We start from the raw sequence: 21,858 nt of genomic DNA, 5'->3' as shown, positions 1-21,858 counted from the left end.
GCATTTCAGTTGCTTTTTTTTTGCATCCAAAACACACAGAAATTAGTGATATGGTTGTCAGTGTCATAGCGCTTGCAGTTCCGGTTGCAGAAAAAAAAAAAGGTAGAACAGGTTGCATTTTTCCTGCACAGAACTGTACTGGAATGCGGTAAAACGCATCAAAACCGCACTGGAACGCACATGTCCCTGTTTAAATTGAGAAAAATAGAGGGGAAAAAATGCACTGGAACGCATAAAAAATGAATATAAAATGCACCGTAGCGCTCCAAAAACACATCCAGAATGCATCTGGACTGGGTTTCTATAGTGTGAACAAGGCCCTTACCCCAGGTCGCATCAAACCCGACTTTGAAATCGCACAATTTCAAAGTCAGACGACTTGCCGATTTCCGGTGCGATTCGTTAGACATCTGACACAGAGGTCGATGCAAATCGCACCAAAAGTAGCGCATGTACGACTTTAGAAATCAGAACCTCACCGATATGACCGCTCTAATTGCGGACAATAGGGGGCGACTCGGCATGCGATTTGCAAGGGTTAAAGCTGAACTTCAGGAATACTAAAAGCTGCTCCCACACTCTCTCTTACCCCCCTCTCTCTCATCCTCTGTCTGTCTTACCCCCCTCTTGCTCTTAACCACTCTCTCTCTTACCCCCCCTTACACCCCTCTCTTACCCTCTCTCCCCCCCTTATCCTCTCTCTCCCCCCCTCTTATCCTCTATCTCCCCCCTCTCTCTCCCCCCCTCTTATCCTCTCTCTTACCCTCTCTCCCCCCCTCTTACCCCCCCCTCTCTCTCCCCCCCTCTTACCCCCCCCCCTTTCTCTCACCCCTTACGTGTTTTACCGCACCAGGTGACACCAACCCTAGTGACGCCCCTGAGTAAGCCTGCTAAAAAATGATTACATCATTGTCAGTGCCGGATTAAACTCTGTGGAGGCCCCAAGGCAGTCAAAAACCTTGGGGCTCCCTTCCAGGTTTCTGGAGGTTCCTCGTGCGCACCCTCCAGTGGGATGACCTTGAACTAAGTAGTGCACGTCAGCCGCTAGATGGAGATGACCATCAATACTATACATCACACGGCCGTAGGTTGCACCACCATACAAGCTGAAAGAAGATTTGAAGAGACAAACCAACGTGACCCTCGTGTCTGAGGCTGGTGTACTTTACATTGTTATCGGGGAAATGACATGAATACAGCATTTCCTCTACAGAGGCTTTACCCTCCCTAGCGGTCTGATTATGTCAGTATTTCTGTGCTCAAAGCGGTACATTTTTTTGCATGGAAATATGTATTATTTTTATTGTAGGCCTGTAATATTTAGGAATAACTCACTGAAATCTGTCCTAACAAGAGTCTAGTAAACATCCCGGGGAGGATAAAATTTGAACCACAAAATCATAAATTATACTATATTAAATAATCATAAAAAATAATAATAAATGTAATTCAATAATATAATCAAACCAAAAACACTGAAATGTGAAATAGAGCGCCAAGTTCGCACATTGCTGAGCTCAGTCGCAGAATCGTTTTCAGTGTCTGATGAGGAATTTCCCCCACCAATCATTATCACTCAATTCTGCAAGTGGTTCTGATTTACTATCGCTGTTCTCTAGCCGGTCTAAAACCGCGTCTGACCTAAAGGGACGCTTTTTGGACGCCATGGACGTTTCTCAGTTTCCAGGCAGAAAGAACAGTAAAAATGCAGGCAGGGCGCCGGACAAAGCACTCGGGACACAATGTATGTGAAATGGTTTGATACAGGAATGTTATACTATGTGATTTTAGTGTATTTAGTGAATGTCACTTTTTATCATTTTCAAATATCCCGCCAGTTCCGTCCCCCGTACGTCCCGACGTCGCAGGGAACGGAACACGGAAGACAGATGCCGGCATCGGCCGGAGGACATTACAGGGGACACTGCAGGGGGGACATCGCGGGAGCGCAGGACAAGGTAAGTGCAGAAGGGATCCCGGAGCAGCGCCGCATGGTAAGCCCGAGTGTAGCTGGGGGGGGGTTACAGCTTTTGGTACTAAAACTTTACCCCGAGCTACACTCGGGAATACCGCCAGGGGGGTTAATGGAAAGATTTCCATTGATTCATTTTTTTCTATCTTTTGTAAGCAATTTAAAAAAAGCTTCATTGTAATTTTTTTTCTTAAGATCAAAGGAATATTATTTTGATCCGTTGTTGCGGCGCCCTTAAACGGCGTGGGGCCCATAGGTCAGCGCCTACTCTGCTTCGCTAGTCTGGCACTGATCACTGTCACGGTACATCAGCATGATCAGTAAGTTGTAGAATGTTGTAGATCCTTTAGATAGAAGAAAGAACATCACATACAGTCATGGCCGAAATTGTTGGCACCCTTGATATTTTTCCTGAAAATCAAGTATTTCACACAAAAAAGGTATTGCATTAACACATGTTTTGCTATACACATGTTTATTCCCTTTGTATGTATTGGAACAAATATAAAACAGAGGCAGAAAAGCAAATATGACATAATGTCACACAAAACCCCAAAAATGGGCTGGACAAAAGTATTGGCACCCTTAACTTAATATTTGGTTGCACACCCTTTGGAAAACATAACTGAAATCAGTCGCTTCCTATAACCATCAATAAGCTTCTGACACCTCTCACCCGGAATTTTGGACCACTCTTCCTTTGCAAACAGCTCCAGGTCTCTCTTATTGGAAGGACACCTTTTCCCAACAGCAATTTTAAGATCTCTCCACAGGTGTTCAATGGGATTTAGATCTGGGCTCATTGCTGGCCACTTCAGAACTCTCCAGCGCTTCTTTGCCATCCATTTCTGAGTGCTTTTTGACGTATGTTTGGGGTCATTGTCCTGCTGGAAGACCCAGGATCTTGGACGCAAACCCAGCTTTCTGACACTGGGCCCTACAGTGCGACCCAAAATCCTTTGGTAATCCTCAGATTTCATGATGCCTTGCACACAGTCAAGGCACCCAGTGCCAGAGGCAGCAAAACAACCCCAAAACATCATTGAACCTCCACCATATTTTACCGTAGGTACTGTGTTTTGTTCTTTGTAGGCCTCATTCCGTTTTCGGTAAACAGTAGAATGATGTGCTTTACCGAAAAGCTCTATCTTGGTCTCATCTGTCCACAAGACGTTTTCCCAGAAGGCTTTTGGCTTACTCAAGTACATTTTGGCAAACTGTAGTCTTGCTTTTTTATGTCTCTGTGTCAGCAGTGGGGTCCTCCTGGGTCTCCTGCCATAGCGTTTCATTTCATTTAAATGTCGACGGATAGTTCGCGCTGACACTGATGCTCCCTGAGCCTGCAGGACAGCTTGAATGTCTTTGGAACATGTTTGGGGCTGCTTATCCACCATCCGGACTATTCTGCGTTGCAATCTTTCATCAATTTTCCTCATCCGTCCACGACCAGGGAGATTAGCTACAGTGCCATGGGTTGCAAACTTCTTGATAATGTTGCGCACTGTGGACAAAGGCAAATCTAGTTCTCTGGAGATGGACTTGTAACCTTGAGATTGTTGATATTTTGCCACAATTTTGGTTCTCAGGTCCTCAGACAGTTCTCGTCTCCTCTTTCTGTTGTCCATGCTTAGTGTGGCACAGACAGACACACAATGCAAAGGTTAAGTGAACGTCTCTCCTTTTTATCTGCTTTCAGGTGTGATTTCTATATTGCCCACACCTGTTACTTGCCCCAGGTGAGTTTACAGGAGCATCACATGCTTGTAACATTCTTATTTATCCGCAGTTGTGAAAGGGTGCCAATACTTTTGTCCAGCCCATTTTTGGAGGTTTGTGTGACATTATGTCGAATTTGCTTTCTTTCCTCCCTTTTTTTGTTTTGTCCCAATACACACAAAGGGAATAAACATGTGTATAGCAAAACATGTGTTAATGCAATACGTTTCGTGAGAAATACATGATTTCCTGGAGAAATATCAAGGGTGCCAACAATTTCGGCCATGACTGTATCTAAGGTACTTGCAAATGTCACCCGTAGAACATACCTGTGCCGGTGTCAGCCTCGCTGAGCCCAAATCAGACAAGGCGGGAAGGAACTGCGGTGTGCTCAGAGCCTGCAGAAAGGTGTAACTCAGAGCCGGGATTACAGTGGACAGATTAGAGATTTGCTGATAGCTGAGCGTTTGTGGATCCTGCCACTGAAGGTAACCAGTTAGAAAATGTATCATCTGTAGAGAGATAAAGTAAGTCAGTGCATAGGAAGCAATACGGGCTCATAAGTGCATACATGTGTGGGGGGTGCCTGCAGGGCTGCTCAGAGCTCACTGTGGATTGGTCTGGAGACAAGTTGTTAGACATCACAGTGATAAATTGGTTGACAATGTTGCTGGATGTGGCCCTGTGCTGTGACGGTCTCTTTGCTAGATGGGATGTTTCTTTGCTGGATTGGGCTGTTTCTTTGCTATATGGGAATGTCTTTTTTGTGGATGGGGATGTCTCTTTACTGAATTAGACTGTCACTCTACTATATGGGGGACTTCTCTTTGCTGGATTGGGCTGTTTCTTTGCTATATGGGGATGTCTCTTTACTGAATTGGACTGTCTCTCTACTATATGGGGGATGTCATTTTGCTGGATGGGGATGTCTGTTTACTGAATTGGACTGTCTCTCTGCTATATGGGGATGTCTCTTTACTGAATTGGACTGTCTCTCTGCTATGTGGGGGATGTCTCTTTGCTGGATTGGGCTGTTTCTTTTATATATGGGGATGTCTCTTTACTGAATTGGACTGTCTCTCTGCTATATGGGGGACATCTCTTTGCTGGATTGGGCTGTTTCTTTGATATATGGGGATGTCTCTTTACTGAATTAGACTGTCTCTCTGCTATATGGGGATGTCTCTTTACTGAATTGGACTGTCTCTCTGCTATGTGGGGGATGTCTGTTTGCTGGATTGGCCTGTTTCTTTTATATATGGGGATGTCTCTTTACTGAATTGGACTGTCTCTCTGCTATATGGGGGACATCTCTTTGCTGGGTGGGGATGGTTTTTGCTGGACTGGGCTGTTTCTTTGCTATATGAGGATGTCTTTTTGCTGGATGGGGATGTCTCTTTACTGAATTGGACTGTCTCTCTGCTATATGGGGATGTCTCTTTACTGAATTGGACTGTCTCTCTGCTATGTGGGGGATGTCTCTTTTCTGGATTGGGCTATTTCTTTGATATATGGGGATGTCTCTTTACTGAATTGGACTGTCTCTCTGCTATATGGGGGACATCTCTTTGCTGGGTGGGGATGTTTTTTGCTGGACTGGGCTGTTTCTTTGCTATATGAGGATGTCTTTTTGCTGGATGGGGATGTCTCTTTACTGAATTGGACTGTCTCTCTGCTATATGGGGATGTCTCTTTACTGAATTGGACTGTCTCTCTGCCATATGGGGGACATCTCTTTGCTGGATTGGGCTGTTTCTTTGCTATATTAGGATGTCTCTTTACTGAACTAGAATGTCTCTCTGCTATATGGGGGATGTCTCTTTGCTGGGTGGAGATGTCTCTGCTGGACTGGGCTGTTTCTTTGCTATATGGGGATGTCTCTTTACTGAATTGGACTGTCTCTCTACTATATGGGGGATGTCGTTTTGCTGGATGGGGATGTCTCTTTACTGAATTGGACTGTCTCTCTACTATATGGGGATGTCTCTTTACTGAATTGGACTGTCTCTCTGCTATGTGGGGGATGTCTCTTTGCTGGATTGGGCTGTTTCTATGCTATATGGGGATGTCTCTTTACTGAATTGGACTGTCTCTCTGCTATGTGGGGGATGTCTCTTTCCTGGATTGGGCTGTTTCTTTGCTATATGGGGATGTCTCTTTACTGAATTGGACTGTCTCTCTGCTATATGGAGGACGTTTCTTTGCTGGACTGGGCTGTTTCTTTGCTAGATGGGGATGTCTCTTTGCTGTATGGGGATGTCTCTTTACTGAATTGGACTATCTCTCTGCTATATGGGGGAAGTCTCTTTGCTGGATTGGGATGTCTCTTTGCTTAATATATTTGTTTTTTTTTGTTTTTGTGTGTTTAGATCTGCTATGGGAGGATAGATTTGGGGATAGATTGAGGGGGAGGGGGGGGGGGCATTGAAAATGTAGTGCAGTCAGTCTTAGTGTAGGGTCCTGTTCAAAAGTCGACCTTGCCGTGGTGGCTGGCTTGATATTTTTTGGCTGAAATATAATTTCTTACTGTTAAATCTTGAAAGCACTGATGACTTGGAATACACTTTCTAATTTCACATATTAAGTTGTAAGAGTGTTAAAAAAAAGGGACTGAAGGACTCGGTGAGGTGGCCAGTGGGCGGATTTGGTGGGTAGGCCAGTGGGCGGGCCCTGAGTAAAATTGATGGTCAGGCCTGGGGGGGGGGCAGGCTTAAAGCTGTGTAAGGGGCTGCCCTGTGTGTATACAGTATATATATATATAATTTCCCTATGCTCAGTCTCCGTGCTGCTTTTTTGAGGCTTACCTGGGAATCGGGGGACAAATCACCAGTCTGGATACAGTGAAGGAGGGCTCTTTTCAGTGCCAGAAATATATCCACATTCTGCTGATGACCTTCCAGGTCCCGTACATCCGCCTGACACACACAGCGCCCCATCCTGGCAGCAAGGAAAAGTATCTGTGACATAAACATTTGAGGCCGCGGGCTTTACAATGATGATGATTATTATTACACAGGATTTATGGCACCAACAGTGTGCTCAGCACTTTACAATATAAATGGAGACTGTACAGTTACCATGCAGTTCAATACAAGAGGAATCAGAGGGTCCTGCTCACCATGAGAGATTACAATATATAATGAGGGTCAAGTGATGCAAAAGATAATAACTGTGCGGGATGAGCTGGTGGAGAAAGTACAAGTTCAGTTCAGAGAAGGAGATATATGGACAAATTGGGGTAAGGAGTTTCAGAGGATGGGAGAGGCTCTGTATAGATTGGAGTAAGGAGTTCCAGAGGATGGTAGAGACTCTGGAAAAACTGGGGTAAGGAGTTCCAGAGGATGGGAGAGACTCTGTAGAGATTGGGATAAGGAGTTCCAGAGGATGGGAGAGGCTCCGTAGAGATTGGAGTAAGGAGTTTCAGAGGATGGGAGAGGCTCTAGAGAGATTGGGGTAAGGAGTTCCAGAGGATGGGAGAGGCTCTGGAGAGACTGGGTTAAGGGGTTCCAGAGGATGGGAGAGGCTCTGTAGAGATTGGAGTAAGAAGTTTCAGAGGATGGGAGAGGCTCTGGAGAGACTGGGGTAAGGAGTTCCAGAGGATGGGAGAGGCTCTGGAAAGGTTGGGATAAGGAGTAAGGCTGATCATACATTATACAATTTTCTTGTTCAATTTCCTTTGGATTTACCTTGTCATGTACAGTAGGGTCTGTCTGATTACATACAAATTGAAAGTGTTTCGGTTTGACCTCATATTATATGGTTTTGGTAAATATAAAGGAAAATTGTATAATGTATGGCCAGCCTTACAGAGGATGGGAGAGGCTCTGCACAAGTTGGGGTAAGGAGTTCCAGAAGATTGGAGAGGCTTTGGAGAAGTCCTGGAGTGAGCATGGGACGAGGTAAAATAATCCTACATTGTCTTACACCTACCTGGCCATGACCACACATACCGCAATGTCTGCCGGCAAACCTGAATAACTGCCATCAGTTAGTATACTTACAGCTGCACATCCTGTACTGTGATGTCTGACGCCTGTAATACTCTGCAGGCCACCGTCCTCTGATATGGAGGAGCCAGATCTTCTGGGAGGATGGGGAGGATAGTCACAGCCTGACACAACAGAGGAGAGATGTCGTTGTATCATCATCATCCATATCAATCATCATCATCATCCATATCAATCATCATCATCATCATCCATATCAGTCATCATCATCATCATCATTCATCAACACCACAAACAATCATCCATATGCTACTTTATTACTTTTGTAGTGGAAATTTCATATTGACCCATAGATTTCATATTGGTATTAACTGCTTTCCGACCGCCCTATAGCAGAAGTACCGCTACAGAGCAACAGGGCTGTGCAAAATCGTGTGTGTGTATATATATATACAGGTGAAACTCGAAAAATGAGAATGTTGTGCAAAAGTTGATTTATTTCAGTGCAGCAACTTAAAAGGTGAAACTAATATATGAGACTCATTCCATGCAAAGCAAGATAGTTCCAGCCGTGATTTGTCATCATTGTGATGATTATGGCTTACAGCTCATGAAAACCCCAAATCCACAATCTCAGAAAATGAGAATATTCCATGCAATCAATAAAACACGGATTGTACATAGAACAATATCGGACCTCTGAGAAGTAGAAGCTGCATATGTACTCAGTACTTGGTTGGGGCCCCTTTTGCAGCAATTACTGCCTCAATGCGGTGTGGCATGGAAGCTATCAGCCTGTGGCACTGCTGAGGTGTTATGGAAGACCAGGATGCTTCAATAGTGGCCTTCAGCTCTTCTGCATTGTTCGCTCTCATGTCTCTCATCTTTCTCTTGGCAATGCCCCATAGATTCTCTATGGGGTTCAGGTCAGGCGAGTTTGCTGGCCAATCAAGCACAGTCATCCCACGGTCATTGAACCAGGTTTTGGTGCTTTTGGCAGTGTGGGAGGTGCCAAGTCCTGCTGGAAGATGAAGTCAGCATCCCCATAAAGCTCGTCTGCGGAAGGAAGCATGAAGTGCTCCAAAATCTCCTGGTAGACGGCTGCGGTGACCCTGGACTTAATGAAGCACAGTGGGCCAACACCAGCAGATGACATGGCTCCCCAAATCAACACAGACTGTGGAAACTTCACACTGGACTTCAAGCATCTTGCAGTGTGTGCCTCTCCATTCTTCCTCCATACTCAGGGTCCTTGGGCCTCTCCATTCTTCCTCCATACTCGGGGTCCTTGTGCCTCTCCATTCTTCCTCCATACTCAGGGTCCTTGGGCCTCTCCATTCTTCCTCCATACTCGGGGTCCTTGTGCCTCTCCATTCTTCCTCCATACTCGGGGTCCTTGTGCCTCTCCATTCTTCCTCCATACTCGGGGTCCTTGGGCCTCTCCATTCTTCCTCCATACTCGGGGTCCTTGTGCCTCTCCATTCTTCCTCCATACTCGGGGTCCTTGTGCCTCTCCATTCTTCCTCCATACTCGGGGTCCTTGTGCCTCTCCATTCTTCCTCCATACTCGGGGTCCTTGGGCCTCTCCATTCTTCCTCTATACTCGGGGTCCTTGGGCCTCTCCATTCTTCCTCTATACTCGGGGTCCTTGGGCCTCTCCATTCTTCCTCCATACTCGGGGTCCTTGGGCCTCTCCATTCTTCCTCCATACTCGGGGTCCTTGTGCCTCTCCATTATTCCTCCATACTCGGGGTCCTTGTGCCCCTCCAATCTTCCTCCATACTCGGGGTCCTTGGGCCTCTCCATTCTTCCTCTATACTCGGGGTCCTTGGGCCTCTCCATTCTTCCTCCATACTCTGGGTCCTTGGGCCTCTCCATTCTTCCTCCATACTCGGGGTCCTTGTGCCTCTCCATTCTTCCTCCATACTCGGGGTCCTTGGTTTCCAAATGAGATGCAAAAGTTGCTCTCATCAGAAAAGAGGACTTTGGACCACTGAGCATCAGACCAGGCCTGTTTTTCTTTAGCCCAGGTAAGACACTTCTGACGTTGTTTGTTGTTCAGGAGCGGCTTGACAAGAGGAATACGACATTTGAAGCCCATGTCCAGGATCCGTCCGTGTGTGGTGGCTCTTGATGCACTGACTCCAGCCTCAGTCCACTCCTTGTGAAAGTCCCCAACACATTTGAATGGCCTTTTCCTGACAATCCTCTCCAGGCTGCGGTCATCCCTGCTGCTTGTGCACCTTTTTCTTCCACACTTTTCCCTTCCACATAACTTTCTATTAATGTGCTTTGATACAGCACTTTGGGAACATCCAACTTCTTCTGCAATTCCCTTTTGAGGCTTTCCCTCCTTATGGAGGGTGTCAGTGATGGTGTCAGGTCAGCAGTCTTTCTCATGATTGTGATTCCTACTGAACCAGACTGAGAGACCATTTAAAGGCTCAGGAACCCTTTGCAGGTGTTATGGCTGAATGAGCTGATTAGAGTGGGACACTTTGAGCCGAGATTATTCCACCTTTTCACAATATTCTCATTTTCTGAGATTGTGGATTTGGGGTTTTCATGAGCTGTAAGCCATAATCATCACAATGATGACAAATCACGGCTGGAACTATCTTGCTTTGCATGTAATGAGTCTCATATATTAGTTTCACCTTTTAAGTTGCTGCACTAAAATAAATGAACTTTTGCACCATATTCTCATTTTTTGAGTTTCACCTGTGTATATATGTAATTTTGTATTTCCGGGTAGGGGGTGTGCATGTGCACCGCATTATCCGTGCCTCCATTGGCAGCTACAGCTGTCGATCACTAGCACCCGGCAATCGCTGAGGAACACTGACAGGGGAGGGGTCTGTATGTAAACAATACAGATCTCTCCCCTGTCCGCTCCAGCATGCTGCTTTGTATGGCTCTGCATAGCAGCATGCTTACAGTGAAACACTCCCAGCACACAGTTAACCCTTTGATCGCCCCTCATGTTAACCCCTTCCTGCCCAGTGCCATTAGTACAGTGTCTGCTTTTTATTAGCACTGATCACTGTATTGGTGTCACTGGGAATGTCAATGGCACCAAGTCAGTTCCCCTCCCCCCCAGTGTCAGAATGTCTGCTACAGTCCCGCTATAAGTTGCTGATCGCCGCCATTACTGTTGAAAAGAAAAAAAAATCCCATTATCTTTTCCGCCATTTGTAGACGCTATAACTTTCACGTAAACCAATTAATTTACACGTATCGGGATTTTTGTTTTAGCGAAGACACGGAGCAGAATATATTTTGGCCAAAATTTATGACAAAATTAGTTTTTTTTAATTTTTTTACTGGACGTGTTTAACAGCAAAAAGTCCAAAATATTGTTTTTTATTTCCAAATTGTCTTTTTTTTGTTTATAGAACACAAAAAAAAAACACAGAGGAGATCAAATACCACCAAAAGAAAGCTCTATTGGTGGGAAAAAAAGGACAGAAATTTCATTTGGGTGCAGTGTTGCATGACCGCGCAATCATCAGTTAGAGTAACGCAGCGCCGTATCGCAAAAAAATGGCCTGGTCAGGAAGGTGGGGGGGGGGGGTGAACCTCTGGAGGGGGAGGGGGGAAATCCTCTAGAGGGGGAGGAGGGGAATCCCCGGAGGGGGAGGGGTTAATGATAATAACTGTAATAATTCAGCATTAACCAATGGCTGTTTGCGACCAGAAACTTTCCTGATATAAAATATATACATTTAAAAGTTTTGTGCAAAAAAATAAAGTTACACCCAAGCACATAACATCCCCCCCCCGAAAAAAATTTGAGGCCCCCCCACATATACAAATGTACAAACTGAAACGCATGCCTCGGGGAGCCTATGTGTGAAAACAGCGATTGCGATACACATGTTACATATCACCGCACACGCCAGAGTGAGAGAAATAATTCTAGGACCCGACCTTCTCCTTAACCCAGGGGCGGACTGACAACTCATGGGGCCCCCGGGCAATAGGGGATCATGGGGCCCCTGTGTCCTTGCCCAAACTCAAAAAAGCCTATGAAAAAGGTACCAGGGGCATCTCATAGGGCCCCCTACTGACCCCGGGCCCTCGGGCAGTGCCCGAGTTTCCAAATGGAGAGTCGACCCCTGCCTTAACCCCAGGTTCACACCTCTGCGTTTTTCTGCCGCATTTTGCAAAAAAGCAGTACAGTCCATTTACCATGATTTCCTATGGGACACGTTCACATCTGTGCGTTTTCACCCGGTGCGTTTTTTGGAGAGGGTCGGGGACTTTTTTGAAAGCAAAACGTTGCATTTTTTGGTTCTATAGATTTCAATGGGAACGCTGCAGAAAAGCATGTGGTGTGTTTTTGCTGCATTTTTGAGGCCTTTTGCATTTGAAATCTGCCTAGCAACAAGAAATGTTTTTCATTTAAAACAAAGCACAACAAAAATGCAAAACGCAATACAGAAACGCCTCAAACGCAACCTGCATAGGTGTGAACCTAGACTTACACTAAACCAATGACCTGTAGGGGCTTCTGAAGCGTCGCCGATAGAAAATATAGGGGACTGAAGTTTGTCGCCATTTCACAGGCGTACGCAAATTTAAGGTTTGACACGTTGGGTATCTATTAACTCGGTACAACCTCGACTTTCACATTTCACCAAAAATATGGTGAAAATGTGTGCACGTTTGCCCCTAAAATTCACTTTAGTGTTTTTTTTACTGAAATTTTGCGTTTCCTAGACCTTTGCAATAATATTAATAATAATATAATAATAATATTTAAGGTTTGACACGTTGGGTATCTATTAACTCGGCACAACCTCGTCTTTTACATTTCACCGAAAATTTTATGAAAATTTGCCCATTTTTCCCCCAAAATTCACTTTAATGTGTTTTTTTTTTTAATCCCAGGTTCACATCTAAGCATTTTCTGCCATGTTTTGCAGAAACGCACAGCAGTCCACTTAACATGATCTCCTATGGGACACGTTCACATCTGCACATTTTCACCCGGTGCATTTTTTGGAAAGGGTCAGGGACTTTTTTTAAGGCAAAACGTTGCATTTTTGTTTCTATAGACTTCAGTGGGAACGCTGCAGAAAAGCATGTTGTGTGTTTTTGCTGCATTTTTGATGCCTTTTGCATTTTAAATCTGCCTAGCAACAAGAAATGTTTTTCATTTAAAAAAAAGCACAACAAAAATGCAAAACGCAATGCAGAAACGCCTCAAACGCAACCTAGACTTACACTAAACCAATGACCTGTAGGGGCAGGGGCGGACTGACAACTCATGGGGCCCCCGGGCTGTTGGGGATCATGGGGCCCCTGGGTTCTTGCTCACACTCAAAACACACCCAAAAAAGCCTACAAAAGGTACCAGGGGCATTTTATGGGGCTCCCTACTGACCCAGTGCCCGAGTGCTCGAATGGTCAGTCCGCCCCTGTGTAGGGGCTTTTGAAGCATCACCAATAGAAAATATAGGGGACTGAAGTTTGTCGCCATTTCACAGGCGTGCGCAAATTTAAGGTTTGACATGTTGGGTATCCATTAACTCAGCACAACTTCGTCTCTTACATTTCACCAAAAATTTTATGAAAATTTGCCCATTTTTCCCCCCAAAATTCACTTTAATGTGTTCTTTTTTATCCCAGGTTCACATCTAAGCATTTTCTGCCATGTTTTGCAGAAATGCACAGCAGTCCATTTAACATGATTTCCTATGGGACACGTTCACATCTCAGCGTTTTCACCTGGTGCGTTTTTTTTTAAAGGGTCAGGGACTTTTTTGAAGGCAAAACATTGCATTTTTGGTTCTATAGACTTCAATGGGAATGCTGCAGAAAAGCATGTATTGTGTTTTTGCTGCGTTTTTGATGCATTTTGTGTTTTAAATCTGCCTAGCAACAAGAGAATTTTTTATTTTTTAAAAGCACAAAACACAATGCAGAAAATGCCTCAAAACGCAACCTGCATAGGTGTGACTCTAGACTTACACTAAAGCGATGACCTGTAGGGGCTTTTGAAGTGTCGCCGATAGAAAATATAGGGTACTGAAGTTTGTCGCCATTTTCAGATTTAAGGTTTGGCACGTTGGGTATCTATTAACTCGGCACAACCTTGTCTTTTACATTTCACCAAAAATTTGGTGAAAATGTGCCCATGTTTGCCCCCAAGATTCACTTAGATGTGAACCCCAGGTTCACATCTAAGCGGTTTGTGCCATGTTTTGCAGAAACGCAGTACAGTCCAATTCCCATGAATTCCTATGGGACAAGTTCACATCTCTGCATTTTCACCTGGTGCGTTTTTTTTTTAAAGGGTCGGGGACTTTTTTGAAGGCAAAACATTGCATTTTTGGTTCTATAGACTTCAATGGGAATGCTGCAGAAAAACATGTATTATGTTTTTGTTGCATTTTTGATGCGTTTTAAATCTGCCTAGCAACAAGATAATTTTTTTTTGTAAAAAGCACAAAAGGCAACAAAAACGCAATGCAGAAACGCCTCAAACGCAATTTGCATAGGTGTGAACCTAGACTTACACTAAACTGATGACCTATGGGGGGCTTTTGAAGCATCGCCGATAGAAAATATAGGGGACTGACGTTTGTCGCCATTTCACAGGCGTACGCAAATTTAAGGTTTGACACGTTGGGTATCTATTAACTCGGTACAACCTCGTCTTTTACATTTCACCAAAAATATGGTGAAAATGTGTGCACGTTTGCCCCTAAAATTCACTTTAGTGTGTTTTTTACTGATATTTTGCGTTTCCTAGACCTTTGCAATAATATTGTGTGACATAAAAAATTGGAACCACCGCTGTTTTATCCTCTAGATCAGGCGTGTCAAACTGGCGGCCCTCCAGATGTTGCGAAACTACAAGTCCCATCATGCCTCTGCCTTTGGGAGTCATGCTTGTAACTGTCAGTCTTGCAATGCCCAGTGGCGTCCCGAAGCAGGTGCGGTCCACACCGGGTGACACCGACCGCAGGGGGTGACACTGGACCCGCTCCACAAAAAGTTAAGTTGTAAAGCAACCCGACCATGCCCACAGGATGGATCCGATCCATTATGCTCAATCCGCAGATCCGATCCAGCCTGCGGGGATTGTCGGCTTTCTTTACAACTTACCTTTTCCTGGAGCGGGTCCGGTGTCACCCCGTATAGGTTGCATGCTGATGATCCCCGCAGGATGGATCGGATCTGCGGATTGGGGAGCATAATGGATCGGACTCCGATCCATTATGCTCAATCCGCAGATCTGAACTATCCTGCGGGGATCGTCGGATTTCTTTACAACTTACCTTTTCTTGGAGCGGGTCCGGTGTCACCCCGTATAGGTTGCATGCCGACAATCCCCGCAGGATGAATCAGATCTGCGGATTGAGCATAATGGATCGGAGTCCGATCCATTATGCTCCCCAATCCGCAGATCCGATCCATCCTGCAGGGATCGTCATCTTTCTTTACAACTTACCTTTTCTTGGAGCAGGTCCGGTGTCGCCCCATATAGGATGAATGCCGACGATCCTGCGGGGATCGTCGGCATGCAACCTATACGGGGTGACACCGGTGTAACGGCAAGATGTGTCTCCCATGTAGATGTCCCCCCCTGAAGCAACTGCGCATGTCCCGGTTTCAGGCGTGATCAATCGATGATAGAACTACTGCTATCATTGATTGATCGTGCCTGAAACCGGGACATGTGCAGTTGCTTCGGGGGGGAGCCAGGGGCGGAGTGACAACTCATGGGGCCCCCGTTCAATAGGGGATCATGGGGCCCCTGTGTCCTTGCCCAAACTCAAAAAAGCCTATGAAAAAGGTACCAGGGGCATCTCATGGGGCCCCCTACTGACCCCGGGCCCTCGGGCAATGCCTGAGTTTCCAAGTGGTCAGACCGGCCCTGGAGGGGGACACATCTTGCTGCTACACCCGGACCCGCTGCAAGAAAAGGGGAGTTGTAGAGAAAGCCGACGATCCCCGCAGGATGGATCGGATCTGCCGAATGGGGAGCATAATGGATCGCAGTCCGATCCATTATGCTCAATCCGCAGATCCAAACCATCCTGCGGGGATCGTCGGAGGGGGTGTCACCAAGTGTTACCGCCTCTGGCAATGCCTCATGGGACTTGTAGTTTGGCAACAGCTGGAGGGCCGCCAGTTTGGCACCCGTGCTCTAGGGTATCCGCTTTCAGAAAATATATCCTGTTTTGGGGGTTTTGTGTCATCTTCAGGCCCAAAATGATTTTTTAAACATATGTGCAAAAAAAAAAAAAAAGAGCAAAAAACTGCTCTGGCAGCGAAAGGGTTAATAAATATACAGGGATGACTTACCTGTTGAGCACTGAGCTGCTTAAATACATCCAGGGTCAGGAGGGGGAGGAGGCTTCCAATTTTTTGGATAAAGGAGTCCTCTAACTGTGACACGTTGGTAAATATGGTGGACATCCGCAGCCAGAAGCCCAGGGCGAATCTTTGCTCTTCAGACAGAGAACCGGCATAGAGAGCCAACGCTTGGAGCCTGAACGGGAAATTGGGGTCGTTAGTCTCGTCTTTGTTATCAACTGGATTGTACAATTTACTCCAATTGCAAAAACTGAACGTTTTCATTAACAAGCATTATTGCTTAATTTTATTTTTTTTGTATTTTTTTTCCTTTTTTTAAAATGTATTTTCAATTAATTTTTTATTCTTTTTTTTCTTTGACCGCCCCATAGCAGAACTACTGCTACAGGGTGGCAGGGCTGTGCAAAATGACGTACAGTATATGTCATGTTTCACATGACTGTCATATGCCTTTAAGTGTTCTTTGTATTTTGTCTCGGCTCCTCCCTTTCCTTTGGTTTAGTTCATGCTGTATAGATAGCCCCTCCCCTTTTCCCAGTAATGCATTTCACCTTCTAGCCTCATGTCTTATGGAAGCAGATGACATCATGATCTTTTCATCTCTCCGATGTTCATTGTTGTAAGATCCTCTCAGTTTATGGAATAAACGTCACAAGATCTACAAGGTGTCATCTGATCGAGTGACTGCCTGTGATATTCAACTACGATTGGAGTTATCGCTATCTCATCACAACTGTAAGTTACAGAAATCACACTTTCAATTCTTAGATTTGAGAGACAACAGTATATATGTGATTTTGCATTTCCACCATTGGCGGCTATAGATGTCAATTACCGGGTCCCAGCTGGAGATTCCCTCCCGGCACCTGGTGATTGCCGAGGAACACTGACAGGGGAGAGACCTGTGTGTGAACAACACAGGTCTCTCTCCTGCCAGCAAGGACATGCTGCTTTGTATCTCTCTGAAGCATGTCGCCCTAGTAAATCACACACAGCACACAGTTAACCCTTTGATCGCCCCAGATGTTAACCCCTTCTTGCCCAGTGCCATTAGTACAGTGTCAGGGCCAGGGGCGGACTGACAAATCATGGGGCCCCCTGGCAATAGGGGATCATGGGGCCTCTTGTGTCCTTGCCCAAACTCAAAAAAGCCTATGAAAAAAACACCAGGGGCATCTCATGGGGCCCCCTTCTGACCCCGGGCCCTCGAGGAGTGCCCTAGTTTCCAAATGGTCAGTCCGCCCCTGGTCAGGGCTTTTTATTAGCACTGATCACTGTATTGGTGTCACTGGGGATGTCAGTGACACCAAGTCAGTTCCCCCCAGTGTCAGAATGCCTGCCGCAGTCCCACTGTAAGTCGCTGATCACCACCATTACTAGTATTAAAAAAAAAATTCCAGTATATATCCCGCCATTTGTAAACGCTATAACTTTCACAGAAACCAATTAATTTACATGTATTGGGATTTGTTTCAGCAAAGACATGGAGCAGAAAACATTTTGGCCTAAATTTATGACGAAATTATATTTTTTACAGTTTTTTACTGGACATGTTTAATAGCAAAAAGTCAAAAATATTGGGTTTTTTTTTCAAAATTGTCTTTTTTTTGTTTATAGCACAAAAAATTAAAAACGCACAGGGGATCAAATATCACTATTTGTGGGGAAAAAGGACGCAAACTTTAATTTGGGTGCAGCGTTGCATGACCGTTCAATTGTCAGTCAAAGTAACGCAGGACCGTATCCCAAAAAATGGCCTGGTCAGGCCTCCAAAATGTTTCTGTGTCAGCAGTGGGCTCCTCCTGGGTCTGCTACCATATTTCTGTTTCAGCAGTGGGGTCCTCCTGGGTCTCCTCCCATATTTCTGTGTCAGCAGTGGGGTCCTCCTGGGTCTCCTCCCATATTTCTGTGTCAGCAGTGGGGTCCTCCTGGGTCTCCTACCATATTTCTGTGTCAGCAGTGGGGTCCTCCTGGGTCTCCTACCATATTTCTGTGTCAGCAGTGGGGTCCTCCTGGGTCTCCTACCATATTTCTGTGTCAGCATTGGGGCCCTCCTTGGTCTCCAACCATATTTCTGTGTCAGAATTGGGGTCCTCCTGGGTCTCCTACCATATTTCTGTGTCAGCCGTGGGGTCCTCCTGGGTCTCCTACCATATTTCTGTGTCAGCAGTGGGGTCCTCCTGGGTCTCCTACCATATTTCTGTGTCAGCAGTGGGGTCCTCCTGGGTCTCCTACCATATTTCTGTGTCAGCAGTGGGGTCCTCCTGGGTCTCCTACCATATTTCTGTGTCAGCAGTGGGGTCCTCCTGGGTCTCCTACCATATTTCTGTGTCAGCATTGGGGCCCTCCTTGGTCTCCAACCATATTTCTGTGTCAGAATTGGGGTCCTCCTGGGTCTCCTACCATATTTCTGTGTCAGCCGTGGGGTCCTCCTGGGTCTCCTACCATATTTCTGTGTCAGCAGTGGGGTCCTCCTGGGTCTCCTACCATATTTCTGTGTCAGCAGTGGGGTCCTCCTGGGTCTCCTACCATATTTCTGTGTCAGCAGTGGGGTCCTCCTGGGTCTCCTACCATATTTCTGTGTCAGCAGTGGGGTCCTCCTGGGTCTCCTACCATGGGGTCCCTTCTCATTCAGATGGTGACGTATAGTGCTAGCGAACACAGTTGTACCCGGTGCCTGAAGGTCTGCTTGGATTTATCTGGAAGTTGATCGAGGTTCTTCATCCACCATTTCAACAATCCTTCGTTGCAATCTTTGATCAATTTTTCTCTTTCATCTACATCCAGGGAGATTAGCTACAGTGCCATGGGCTGTACACTTCCTGACAGTGTTGCGCACAGTGGACACAGGAACATTAAGATCTCTGGAGATGGACTTGTCACCTTGAGGTTGTCCATGCTTTTCCACTATCTTTGTTCTCCAATCCCCAGACAATTCTTTGCTGCTCTTTCTCTCCTCCATGCTCCATGTGGCACACAGAGACACCCAACAGAAAGGTGGAGGCCATGTGTCACCATTGATCCCGGTTGTCGGTGTGATTTCTATGTTGTCAGCTCCTGGTCATGGATACGGGGGAGTTTAATGACAAATTACAGGAACACCCAAACTTGGAATGTAATTATTTCTTACAATTTGGAGAAGGTGCCAATAATTGTGTCCGGTCCATTTTTGGGGTGTCAGATTTGGCTTTTTTATATTTTTATATTTTGTCACCAAATTATGATTCACAATTAATCATTATTTATTATATAATCACGAATATGGATTAATATTATACTTTTTTACAAGTTATTATTCTATATATGAATTTATGATTATTTATGTTCAGGTAACTTTTTTATATTTGAACATTATGAAATATAATGTTCACTTTGTCACTATAATCTAATAAGGAGCGCAACACAAGATGATGAAAAGATTTGGCTTTTTGTTTCTCCACTTTTTTGTGTCACCAATACAAACAAAAGAAATAAACATGAGAATGCCAAAACATTGGACAACCAGGGCAGTGGATAAGGGGGTACCTCCTGCACGGGGCCCAGTCAGCGAGGTCAGGGGTGGGCAACTGTGGCCCTCCAGCTGCTGGTGAACTACAAGCCCCATCATGCCTCTGCCTTTGGGAGTCATGCTTGTAACTGTCAGTTTTGCATTGCCCACCCCTGAGCTAGGTGAATCAGATGTGTTCAGGGAGGGTGATCAGCAGGGGGGGGGGGGGGGGGCAGTTACTGGGACCAAACCCCTGTATGGCTCTCTCTACAGCAACTGAAAGCCGGCTTCTTCTCCTCTCCCTCCCGCTGGCTTTCAACTGCTGCAGAGAGAGCCATACAGGGGATTGGTTCCAGTAAATGCACCCCCCGATGCACCCATCATCACCCTCCCTGTGCGAAACACAATAGGATCCTTCAGGATGGAGAGGGGGGAAGGGTCCGTTAAATATGTCACATTCACCAGCCTCTTCCTTTCCTAAATGAACACAGTGAGTGATCGATACTGATGATTCACTGTGTTCATTCAAACTGAAGCATAGTAACAATATACAGTGCCTTGAAAAAGTCTTCCTTCCTCTTGAAATGTCCCCCATGTTGTCATGTTACAACCAAAACCGTCAATATACTTTATTGGGATTGGATGTGATGGACCGACACAAAGTGGCACGTAATTGTGAAGTGGAAGGAAAATGAGAAATGGTTTCCAACATTTCTGACCAATAAATCTGTGAAAAGTGTGGCGACATTTGTATTCGGCCCCCCGGAGTCAATACTTTGTAAGACCCCCTTTGGCTGCAATTCCATCTGCAAGTCTTTTTGGAGATGTCCCTTTGCACATCTAGAGAGGGACATTTCTGTCCATTCTTCTTTGCAGAATCGCTAAAGCTGTCTGATTGGATGGAGAGCGTCTGGAAACAGCAATTTTCAGGTCTGGCCACAGATTCTCCATTGGATTTGGGTCTGGACTGTGACTGGGCCATTCTAACACATGAAGATGCTTTGATCTGAACCATTCCATTGTAGCTCTGGCTGGATGTTTCGGGTCGTTGTCCTGCTGGAAGGGGAACCTCCGCCCCGGTCTCAAGTCTTTTGCAGACTCTAACAGGTTTTCTTCTAAGATTGCCCTGTATTTGGCTCCATCCATCTTCCCATCAACTCTGACCAGCTTCCCTGTCCCTGCTGAAGAAAAGCATCCCCACATGATGCTGCCACCACCATGTTTCACGGTGGGGATGGTGTGTTCAGGGTGATGTCTAGTGTTAGTTTTCCCCCCACACATAGCGTTTTGCTTTTAGGCCAAAAAGTTCCATTTTGGTCTCCTCTGACCAGAGCCCCTTCTTCCACGTTTGCTGTGTCCCCCACATGGCTTCTCACAAACTGCAAACGGGACTTCTTATGGCTTTCCTCCAACAATGGCTTTCTTCTTGTCACTCTTCCATAAAGGCCAGATTTGTGGAGTGCACGACTAATAGTTGTCCTGAGGACAGATTCTCCCCCCTGAGCTGTGGATCTCTGCAGCTCCTCGAGTTCCCATGAGCCTCTTGGCTGCTTCTCTGATGAATGCTCTACTTGCCCAGCCTGTCAGTTTAGGTGGACAGCCATGTCTTGGTAGTTTGGCAGTTGTGCCGTACTATTCCATTTTCGGATGATGGATTGAACAGTGCTCCGTGAGATGTTCAAAGCTTGGGAGTTTTTTTTTTTAACCTAACCCTGCTTTACACTTGTCCACAACTTTATCCCTGACCTGTCTGGTGTGTTCCTTGGCCTTCATGATGCTGTTTGCTCACTAATGTTCTCTAACAAACCTCTGAGGGCTTCACAGAACAGCTGGATTTATACTGAGATAACATGACACACAGGGGAACTGTATTTACTAATTAGGTGACTTCTGAAGGCAATTGGTTCCACTAGATTTTAGTTAGGGGTATCCAAGTAAAGGGGGCTGAAAACAAATAAACGCCACACTTTTCACAGATTTATTGATCACAGATGTTGAAAACCATTTCTCATTTTCCTTCCACTTGACAATTATGTGCCACTTTGTGTCGGTCCATCACATCCAATCCCAATAAAACACAGTGACGGTTCTGGTTGTAACTTGACAACATGGGGGACATTTCAAGGGGGAGGAAGACTTTTTCAAGGTGCTGTATGTCAGCTTAACCTTCATATTGATGTACGTACACTTCCTTGTCATCTTGAAGTGGAGGAAGATATTCTATGATCTCATCCGGGTCCAGGAATTGTAAAAAGGGAACTATGTCAGTAAAGAGGAGATGGTGGGACGTCGCCTGGACTGTCAGTAGAGTGGCAGCAATCATGGAGAAATAGTCCTCCGATACCTGGAAAACGGGAGAAGAATAAATATTAGGAGAGATGTGTGAATGAGGCCCAAAGTCAAAG

The 21,858-nt window shown here is 45.6% G+C and overlaps 1 protein-coding gene across 1 annotated transcript in view; it reads right to left on the bottom strand.

The window, feature by feature from the left end:
* The window catches only part of LOC149434512 (uncharacterized), a gene marked incomplete at its 3' end in the record, with an annotated part of 99,967 nt that overhangs the window by 23,460 nt on the left and 54,649 nt on the right, over positions 1–21,858 (bottom strand). Inside the window, exons 6-10 of the mRNA XM_089663695.1 lie at positions 21,640–21,797; positions 15,955–16,141; positions 7,690–7,799; positions 6,493–6,625; positions 4,018–4,200 (exon numbers count right to left, since the gene is read on the bottom strand). Of these exons, the coding sequence (XP_089519821.1) occupies positions 4,018–4,200; positions 6,493–6,625; positions 7,690–7,799; positions 15,955–16,141; positions 21,640–21,797 (771 nt within the window). The remainder of the gene's footprint in view (positions 1–4,017; positions 4,201–6,492; positions 6,626–7,689; positions 7,800–15,954; positions 16,142–21,639; positions 21,798–21,858) is intronic.

The sequence above is a fragment of the Staurois parvus genome, unplaced genomic scaffold (assembly GCF_062004578.1).
Source record: "Staurois parvus isolate SC_StPar_1 unplaced genomic scaffold, SC_StPar_1.0 ptg001752l, whole genome shotgun sequence".
Lineage (NCBI taxonomy): Eukaryota > Metazoa > Chordata > Amphibia > Anura > Ranidae > Staurois > Staurois parvus.
This window is presented reverse-complemented; position numbering and strand designations above follow the sequence as displayed.